Source organism: Hordeum vulgare, chromosome 5H (genome assembly GCF_904849725.1).
Source record: "Hordeum vulgare subsp. vulgare chromosome 5H, MorexV3_pseudomolecules_assembly, whole genome shotgun sequence".
Lineage (NCBI taxonomy): Eukaryota > Viridiplantae > Streptophyta > Magnoliopsida > Poales > Poaceae > Hordeum > Hordeum vulgare.
Window position 1 is genome coordinate 444,479,712 of NC_058522.1, and position 9,934 is coordinate 444,489,645.

At 50.6% G+C, this 9,934-nt stretch overlaps 1 protein-coding gene and 1 pseudogene across 2 annotated transcripts; both read right to left on the minus strand.

The window, feature by feature from the left end:
- Positions 1-2,371: 2,371 nt before the first annotated feature.
- On the minus strand, positions 2,372-7,979 carry LOC123395578. 2 transcript variants are annotated; one of them, XM_045090597.1, is made up of 3 exons: positions 7,739-7,979; positions 2,888-4,141; positions 2,372-2,793 (listed from the first exon to the last, which is right to left on the minus strand). In XM_045090597.1, the coding sequence occupies exons 2-3, from the start codon at positions 4,138-4,140 to the stop codon at positions 2,709-2,711; spliced, it is 1,338 nt and encodes a 445-aa protein (XP_044946532.1). In that variant the 5' UTR covers position 4,141; positions 7,739-7,979; the 3' UTR covers positions 2,372-2,708. The 2 variants fall into 2 exon arrangements, with proteins under 2 accessions (XP_044946532.1, XP_044946533.1); XM_045090598.1 differs by having other exon boundaries at positions 2,888-4,151.
- On the minus strand, positions 4,163-6,677 carry LOC123395580 (annotated as a pseudogene).
- Positions 7,980-9,934: the final 1,955 nt, after the last annotated feature.

Genomic DNA, 9,934 nt, shown 5'->3' on the forward strand with positions numbered 1-9,934 from the left:
CACATGACGAGGTCGTCATCGCATACGTGCCGAGCCAATACTGGCAGTCGACGTGTTGAAACTCCACGCCGTAGTTGTCGAATGGCCGCTGGCACACCCTGTTGAATCCGGTGGTGCTCTTGCGCTTAGTTGCCATGACGAGGAGCCCTTGGTGTTGGGGAAGCAACTGGTGGCTCCGGGGAGGCGGTGACACGGAGAAGAACTTGCGGTGGCGGCCCGGAGAAGAAGCGATGGTTCGTAAAATCAGCAACGCCGATTTTTGGCGGGAATAAGGCGGCGACGACAGGACACGACATGGAAGTAGATCCGACAGTAATGGGACACTGCGGGTAAGTGGATCCGACATCGACGAGGAAGTGGATTCGACGACGGTGGGACACGATAGGTGCGGCATCCACAAATATGTGACCAACGATGGGGCGGGTGTGCGGCTATGAGTGGATGGGCATGCGTGTGCAAACCATTTTTGGTTTGCAGCAGCCACCCGTGTGTTACATGAGGTGTTTCATTTTTTGAGCTGCCCAATTTATTCTTGCAATTTTTTTAATAATTAGGTTGTTGGTGGAGGCTGTTTTTTGCCCTCTCATGCCCTAAAATTGTCCCGTGTCTAAAAATAGGGTGGTTATTGGAGATGCTCTCAGTTCTTCTTGTAACTATGCTCCTTTATATAGAAAACAAATGGTAAACGGTGTTGGAGATGCTCTCGGTTCTTTTTGGGCTACGTTAGTGGGTTGCAACAAGCTCATAGTTAATTCAGATAATACTGATGTGATTGCTTCGATGCAAGAAGGAGGTAACTCCTCTGGTACACCTGCAGCTATTCTTGATGATTGCTATCATATGGCTAGGGATTTTACCCATGTGCGGTACGACCATTGTCACAGAGAGGCTAATTCTGTTGCCAACGAACAAGCTAGGATTTGCAAATTTTCTTCCCTAAACTAGTGGTTTGATGAGCCTCCTAGTGCCATCACTTCACTACTTATAAGAGACAACGTGTTTATTTCTAGCTAATAAAGATGTGGTGAGTTGTTAAAAAAAACAAATGGTAAACGGTTTTAGTCGGACGACCAATCCAAGCGCTGCCTAAGCCCTCTCGCTCATGCACACGTGTCTAATGGGCCTCATATGGTCTTTCTTCGTCTTGTTCTTATCATATTTCTCTCTGATCCTTCTCCTCGAGTGCATCACTCTGTCTCCCCTCTCCTTCTCCCCAACGATACCTTCTTAGTTTCATCCCACGGTCGTCCTCTCTCCCTTGACTCACGTCTCACCGTGTGCGCGCTACCGTGATGCTATGAGGTATGGACCATTGCTACTACAAACAACGACCAACATTATCGTCGGGGGGATGCACAAGGCATGAACAATTCGTGCTACAAAATAGGACCACCGTTGCGAGCTGAGAATCCAAACGTGCTTCTAGCGCATGCTTCAGCTGGCATCAAGGCATTATGTTGCTCAGACAAAGAGAGGATCCCTCGATATCTTTGCACTAAAGGATTTTGGATTTTCCTTTGAGTTCATCGAGGATATGTTACTCTTGAAGGTTGGAGACTCCTAGGCAGTAGGATGCCAGAGAGCAGCGGCAGAGGACCCAATAGGGAAATGGTTGGCGACCACCCTACCTTGATTTCTCCAATGTGGGTAGGGTGGAAGGCGGCGCATCAGCACGACAACATTGCTGGTGACGAATGACCAAAGCCCGCCCTACCTTAGCTTGTGTCTGTCCTCCGCCACCACCGAAGAGGAATCAACTACTTGAGAGAACACATATATCCCCTTTTTTATTCCTATAAACCTCCACAAGCCTTCCCATGCTCCCTAATTGAACCGTCCGTCTTCATCTTAATCCATTTGTTCCCCGATGGTCAACACACAATAGAATGTGTTTGTTTTCTATGGGATCGAGACAAAAGTCCCATTTTTTAGGATGATTGACCTCATTATTTGTAAAGGTTTAGAGGTCCAGGCTGATAGTAAGATGCTAGAGATGGTCCACGGTGAAGGAAGGGGGTGGCGAAGGCTTATACGAGGATGGCCAGGTGGATGACTCAAGTTGGAGGTGCACGCCTAGCAACCAAAAACGTACACAAACTATCGGGTTGAGGTACTTTTGTGACCGAGCTTGTAAAAACTATAAACACCATCCTGTTTTTGGTTGTGATCGAGCATGCAAAAACTATAAACACCGTATTTTTTTGGTTGTGATCGAACACTATGCACTTGAATTTCAAAATGGTCAGGTCTAGACAAACATTTGGAAAATGCAACTCAATGCTTGCTCCCGTATCCATGTCCACGGATTGGTCCAGCCCCGCAGACGGATACCATGTCCGGTTTAAGGATCAGTGTTAGAAATGCCTTAAGGTAGTGTCTAGTAATTTTTGACTAATCCGTAGACGGATACCTTGTCAGATTTAAGGGTCAACATTGGAGGCGCCGTGTGCTATTACACGGGAATAATTCCCAAATCACCACTCTTGTGATGTTTACCAATGGAGCTCATATAGTTGCCACTTCCGATTGTCAACTAGAGCTAGTAAAATGGCATCAGAGCCGCACGAGCTAATTAATAATGCTAACTAAGTCAGTAAGCAGTACTAATACCCTAGTAGAGCATTGTCCAGCTTTTAAACCGAGAAGTACCCACACAATGAAGGTTGCTTCCCTGAAGTAGCGCCGGGCATCTGCAGACCATTCACCGATCACCACGTACGCTTGCACTTGCTGCAATGATGATTGCCCTTCGCCATCTCGGAGCCGCACAGGTAGCAGAAATGGTGGCCGCACCTGCAAATCCAAGGAAACAAGAAGCCTCTCGTCATGCACATGGAACTACTTGCTGGTGTACAGGAGATTCCAGCAAGCGAAGCTTACACAGTACCTGCAGACAATGTACACACAGCCTTGCACCCTCTCGACGTACATCCTGCACTTGGCGCACCTCCGCCAGTTGCTCTCCTGCGCGACCTTCCTCAGCAGCAGGTCCTCCCGCCCGCGCTCGTCCTCGCCGAGCCGCTGGAACTCGGCGCAGTCCACGCCGCCGTGCCAGGGCACCTTGCACTGGGCGCAGAACATGCGGGAGCAGTGGGGGCACTCCACGTCCGTTATCACCGCGTCCCCGTCCTGGTGGTCGTCCACCAGCAGCGCCGAGCAGTCCTTGAAGGGGCAGTAGAACTTGAGCCCCTCGAGCGCCATGTCGCAGAGCGCGGCGCCCCACCGCTGGAACAGCGGCGTCGGGATCACGTCCCGGCACGCCTCCGGTTGCAGCATGCCGTCCTTGCAGCCCGGGTCGGGGCACCTGATGGGAAGCACGTTCTCTTCCACCTTCGCCGCAATGTACTGCCTCACGCAGCTGACGCAGAACGCGTGCGTGCACCCGTCCACCGGGAAGCATTCTATGGCAGGCACTTCCTCCATGCAGATGGTGCAGTAGAAGTCGTTGGCAATTGCTGTCCCGCTGGAACATTGGCCGAGCTCTTGAAGCACGGCGTTGCACGGTTGCTTGCCTTTGTCTATCACTCGGATTGATGACGAGCTGCCAGCATCGCCATCATCGTCGATATTGGTCAATTGTGGTGTGTCTGGCTTCAACAGGGTATCACAAGAAGAAATCGGACACTTGGGCATCTCGGTGGCCATGGTCTCGGTTGTGTATCTGGCGAAGCAGGTGATGCAGATGTTATGATCACAATTCTCGGGTTTCCACGATGCTTCCAGCGATACGATCATCAGCCTGCAAACCGCACACATCATCATGCCACTGCCGGAACTTTGGCCGAATTCCTCCAGCCCATTATAGGGATGTTTCTTCCCTTTGCCATCATCGATTTCTTTGATTGCAATCAGGCTGCCATCATCGTCTACTTCCATAACTTCATGTATCTCTGGCTCAATAACGTGATATTTGCAAGAAGCAACTGGGCACTTTGGCATCTCTGTGGCCACTGTCTCTGTTGTGTATTTGGAGAAGCAGTCAATACAGATGACATGGTCACAATTTTCAGGTTTCCATGATGCTTCCACTGATACTGTCATCAGTCTGCACATTGCACACGCCATCGTCGCAGACTGAGCTGAGAGTCGGAGGACCTCTTCAAGCTGCTCAGCTTCCGCTGCAGCCAAATCATCATCCATCCTGCAGGAAGCTTATGCGGATTCGTAGTGACTTGGTGTTCAAATGAATAAGGAAAGCAGGCTAACAGCAAAATATCAAACATCCAACATCGTTGTTAAGCCGGTGATATGCAATAAAGATGAAAAACACATCCATATTCTTAGTACCACAACAGATTGAGGAGCAGCAGTAGCAATCAAGCAACTAAAATCATCAGCCATCGATCAAGATATTCTTTCAACAAAAGAGTATACTCCATCATCGTCCGTGTATTCGTTACGAACGATAAACATATTTAAAAATCTTACTACATTGCACAATAATTTTATAGCTGGAATCTCGATTTCACTGGTTCATATTGCCGTTGGATTTTCTGCTGCGGATTAGGCATTATTAAATATGATGATGCCTATAACTTTGGGTGAACCATGCCAATTTTTTAGAAAACGGAAGTGATTGGATTACCCAAACTCCAAAAAGATGCCCTTCATTCAAATATGCTCGCTCTAGGCAATGGTAGATTTGATTCTTGTAACACAACCAGGCATGCAGACTAACCCCTCGCAAGCATATCATCGGACATTCGGTGTGCACGTTATGACTCCTACGCTGAATATGCCTCTACACTTGATAAACAATGGATAAGGCATATTATCTACTCCTACATATCTTATAAGTTTGGGTTGGTGGTGGCGATTTCACTGCCTCACTCTCTATCCCAATTTCGCTCCTTCATCAAGGACCCACCAGACGCTAACTCTTCGTTTCTAAAGGTCTACTGTCTTATAAATTTGGGTTAGTGATGGTGGTGGTGACTTCACTGCCCCACTCTATCCCAATCTCGCTTACTCATCTAGGATCCACAAGACCCTCTTTGGTTTAAAAAAAAATCACAAGTAAAGCATTTGTGGAGTCTCAGACAACAAACCTACCGCTACACACAACTCGGTCAAACTAGAAAGCAACTCCACTCTCACATTTTGAATGGGAAAATATTACTCCCTCCGTCCCAAAATAAGTGACTCAAAATTGATTCAACTTTGTACTAATGTTAGTACAAAATTGAATCATTTTTGAGTCATTTATTTTGGCACGGAGGGAGTATATAAGTACACGGCAGTACTTATTTTACAAACTAGCGAGTCAATCTATTAATCGATTTTTTTCCCAACCGCCCCTAATCCCCAATCTCCATTGTCCAAACTTTCAAATCCAAAATCAGGACATGGCACGTGGAGTAAAAGGCGCTGGCGGTCTGAGAACTTGTGTGGCGGGTGCACTTAAGTCCCACTACTTGCAAACCGAAAAAACCCGTCACAGAACTTGCGTTTCGGGCTTATCTAGGTCACAACCGCCAGTTGGACCGGTCTTCTACCCGGTTTTCTTCGTTCGCGGTCACGCGAGGCTCACGTGTGACGTGATTTTTGCACAGAAGACCCTGGTGATTAACGATGAGGGGCGTATTGCACATTTTACATATGATAAATCGTTTTTTCCCTTCCTCTGTTTCCCGGGTGCTCCACCGGGTACTGCACCGTCTCCTGGAGCTCCAGCTTGACGTCCTCCAGGCCGCCCACGTCCTCCCACGACACCTTGGGGACCTCCACCAGCCCCGTCTCCCGCAGCGCCGATGGCTTGGTCACCTCCTTGGCGTGCACGAGGTCGTCCATGATCACCAACATGGAGTTGAGCACCTCTACGTCGATGGTGTCCGCCTCCAGGTCGAGGACGTCGATCTTCTGGCGGATGCACTGGAAGGCCGCCTCGGAGCAGAGCGCGGCGAGGTCGGCACCGACGAAGCCGTGCGTGTCCTTGCCAATGCGCTCGAGGTCGACGTCGTCCGAGAGGGGCATGTCCTTGGAGTGGATGCGGAGGATCTCGAGGTGGCCGACCTCGTCGGGCACGCCGATGTCGATCTCCTTGTTGAAGCGGCCGAAGCGCCGGGTCGATGCTGTTGGGGCGGTTGGTGGCGCCGATGACCATGACCTACGCGCGAGGGCAGAGGCCGTCCATGAGCGTGAGCAGCTGGGACACGACGCGGCGCTCCACCTCGCCGTGCGTCTTCTCGCGGTTGGGCGCGATGGCGTCGATCTCGTCCATGAAGATGATGGACGGCGCCTGGGCCTGGGCGAACACCTTGCGCAGGTTGTCCTCGCTCTGGCCGGCCATCATGGACATGATCTTCGGACCGTTGATGACGACGAAGTTGGCGCCCAACTCGGCCGCGATGGCACGCGCGAGCAGCGTCTTGCCGGTGCCGGGCGGGCCGTAGAGCAGGATCCCCTTGGGCGGCTTCACGCCGAGCGTCTTGAAGAGCTTGGGGTGGCGCAGCAGCAGCTCGACCAGCTCCCGGATCTGCGCGAGCTGCTTGCGGACGCCGCCGACGTCGTCGTAGCCTGGGCCGTCCAGCCTCTCCTCGTCCTCCCGCTTGACCGGGTGTGCGTCGTGGCAGAAGACCTCGGTGCCGGGCGCCACGACGACGCACTCGTCGGGGTTCGTGTCCTCAACTTCGGCAACCTCTCCATCACCTCCATCAGCTCAATACTTGCCGCCGACGAGCTCGACGCACCAGCACCGCGGCCGCATGTCGCCTCCCTCATCTGTCCTAAGGCAGGGACGTCCCCAAGTGATTAGCAAACCGACCAGGGTCTTCTGTGCAAAAATCACCTCACACGTGAGCCTCGCGTGACCGCGAACGAAGAAAACCGGACAGCGGACCGGTCCAACTGGCGGTTGTGACCTAGATAAGCCCGAAACGCAAGTTCTGTGACGGGTTTTTTCGGTTTGCAAGTAGTGGGACTTAGGTGCACCCACAACACAAGTTCTCAGACCGCCAGCGCCTTTTACTCTGGCACGTGCCATTGGACCATTGGTTGAACAAGTGCATGGTTATCGCATATTACCTTTTATGATGTCATGTCTTAACAAGTGCATGGTTATTGCGTATTACCTTTTATGATGTCATGTCTTAACAAGTGTGTTGATTGTTGTACTCCCTTCGTTCGAAAATACTTGCCATAGGAATGAATGTATGTAGATGTATTTTAGTTTTAAGTACATTTATTTTTATTCATTTATGCGACAAGTAATTTCGAACGGACGGAGTATATCACTAATCCAATACAACTGCAGTCAGTTTTGCTGCTCCGAAGCAACACAGAGGCATTAATGCTTTTAAAGACTTGACCGCATTGCACAAAATTTTAGAGATCGCCATCTTGATTTGGCTAAACCAAATACCCGCGACATTTCTCATTGCTACACCATATGAAATTCAGCTACACATTTGAAATTAGGGGGAAAGTCCACAGAAATAGGACCTCATTCAAATACTCATATATATGATCTACGTATTCTACACTACTCTACGCAATACCGTACTGAATCTCGCAACACAACCGGGCATGCAATGGAGGCTGAATGGCTGACCCCTTGCAGGCATATCGCCGGACATGTGGTGTGCACGCGCCGACACTAACCGAACAGCACGGCCTAAAAGTGGCACAATGGCTTAGCGCCGGCCACGTTTTGACAGTCGTGGGACTAGTAGAGACGCAATCGAATCCAATAGCTTCAGTAATAACAGTCGCGAAGAGCGCAGGGATGAGGGATGCACACCTGTGGCCGGCCGGCCGGCGACCTTGCTCTTCAGGCGTGGGAACTGGAGAAGGCACCGGGAACCGAATCGCCTTCGCCGGCCGCCGGCAGGAAGACGAGCTAGCTAGCTAGGGCCGGAGAATGTGGACAGCTAGGGCTAGGTTCGGCGGCGGGAGGAGGGAGAGGAGGGGAAGCGGCAGCCCGTCGCGCGCGCGGTGGGTATCGTATCGAGGAAGAACCGTGCCGATCGAGAGGGGGTATTGGGGTGTGTGCAAACGCGTTCATCGGAAGTCGAGCCGTCTCCCTGGTTGCGTTGGGGGTGGCCGAGACCGGTGAGCCGCGACCTCGGTCGGACCCCATCTACTCGGGCTCGACCGACCGAGTCAAAGACGCGTCTGACCCATGTCGTTTCAAGTGTCCTTCGTCGGCAAGCAAGCGGCCGGCTGAGAGCCTGCTCTCTGCACTCGTCTCTGAACGAGCTCGCTAGGAAAGAAAGGAAATCATAAATGTAAAATCTTCCTAAATCTCTCTAATTTTTTTTCAAATCAGAGGATGCATTATGTAGTACTACTACAATGGCTGATGGGATGAACGTATTCGCATGACGGAGTACTTCCTCCATTCCTAAATATAAGTCATTTTAGAGGTTTCACTAGTAAACTACATATTGAATTTTTTTAAAAGACTTATATTTAGGAACGGAGGGAGTAGTATATAATACTACTAACGAAAGATGTCCTTTGATTTGGATCAAGGAATTAATAGCGTCGAGATCTTTTTAGATAGAGAACCGGATAAAAATGCAGAGCGTTTTGAAGGCTATATACTCTACATACATGCCACTGTTGGGGAACGTCGCATGAGAAACAAAAAATTTCCTACGCGCACGAAGTCCTATCATGGTGATGTCCATCTACGAGAGGGGATTTCCGATCTACGTACCCTTATAGATCGCACAGCAGAAGCATTAAGAAACGCGGTTGATGTAGTGGAACGTCCTCACGTCCCTCGATCCGCCCCGCGATCCGTCCCACGAACCGTCCCGCGATCCGTCCCACGATCCGCTCCGATCTAGTGCCGAACGGACGGCACCTCCGCGTTCAGCACACGTACAGCTCGACGATGATCTCGGCCTTCTTGATCCAGCAAAAGAGACGGAGAGGTAGATGAGTTCTCCGGCAGCGTGACGGCGCTCCGGAGGTTGGTGGTGATCTAATCTCAGCAGGGCTCCGCCCGAGCTCCGCAGAAACGCGATCTAGAGGTAAAACCGTGGAGGTATGTGGTCGGGCTGCCGTGGCAAAAGTTGTCTCAAATCAGCCCTAATACCTCAGTATATATAGGAGGGAGGGGGAGGGAAGAGGCAGCCTCAAACCCTCAAGGTTTGGCCGAAGTTGGAGGTGGAGGAGTCCTACTCCAATCCTACTTGGAGTAGGATTCCACCTTCCCACTTGGAAACTCTTTCCACCTTGTGTTTTTTCCTTCTCAAACCTTATGGGCCTTAGTGGAAACTTATTCCAGCCCACTAGGGGCTGGTTTATCTCTTCCCATAGCCCATGAGACCCCTTGGGGCGTGACACCCCTCCCGATGGTCCCCGGCACCCCTCCCGGCACTCCTGGTACACTACCGATGAGCCCGAAACTTTTCCGGTGACCAAAACAGGACTTCTTATATATCAATCTTTACCTCCGGACCATTCCGGAGCTCCTCGTGACGTCCGGGATCTCATCCGGGACTCCAAACAACATTCGGTAACCAACCATATAACTCAAATACGCATAAAAGCACGTCGAACCTTAAGTGTGCAGACCCTGCGGGTTCGAGAACTATGTAGACATGACCCGAGTGACTCCTCGGTCAATATCCAATAGCGGGACCTGGATGCCCATATTGGATCCTACATATTCTCCGAAGATCTTATGGATTGAACCTCAGTGCCAAGGATTCATATAATCCCGTATATCATTCCCTTTGTCCTTAGGTATGTTACTTGCCTGAGATTCGATCGTCAGTATCCGCATACCTATTTCAATCTCGTTTACCGGCAAGTCTCTTTACTCGTTCCGTAATACAAGATCCCGCAACTTACACTAAGTCACATTGCTTGCAAGGCTTGTGTGTGATGTTGTATTACCGAGTGGGCCCCGAGATACCTCTCCGTCATACGGAGTGACAAATCTCAGTCTTGATCCATACTAACTCAACGAACACCTTCGGAG

Excerpts from the sequence above, each read along its gene's own strand:
- LOC123395578 (XM_045090597.1), bottom strand. The coding sequence starts at position 4,140 with ATGGATGATGATTTGGCTGCAGCGGAAGCTGAGCAGCTTGAAGAGGTC. Across the intron at positions 2,794-2,887 it reads TGTGTGTACATTGTCTGCAG|GTGCGGCCACCATTTCTGCT; the intron begins GTACTGTGTAAG and ends TTGGATTTGCAG.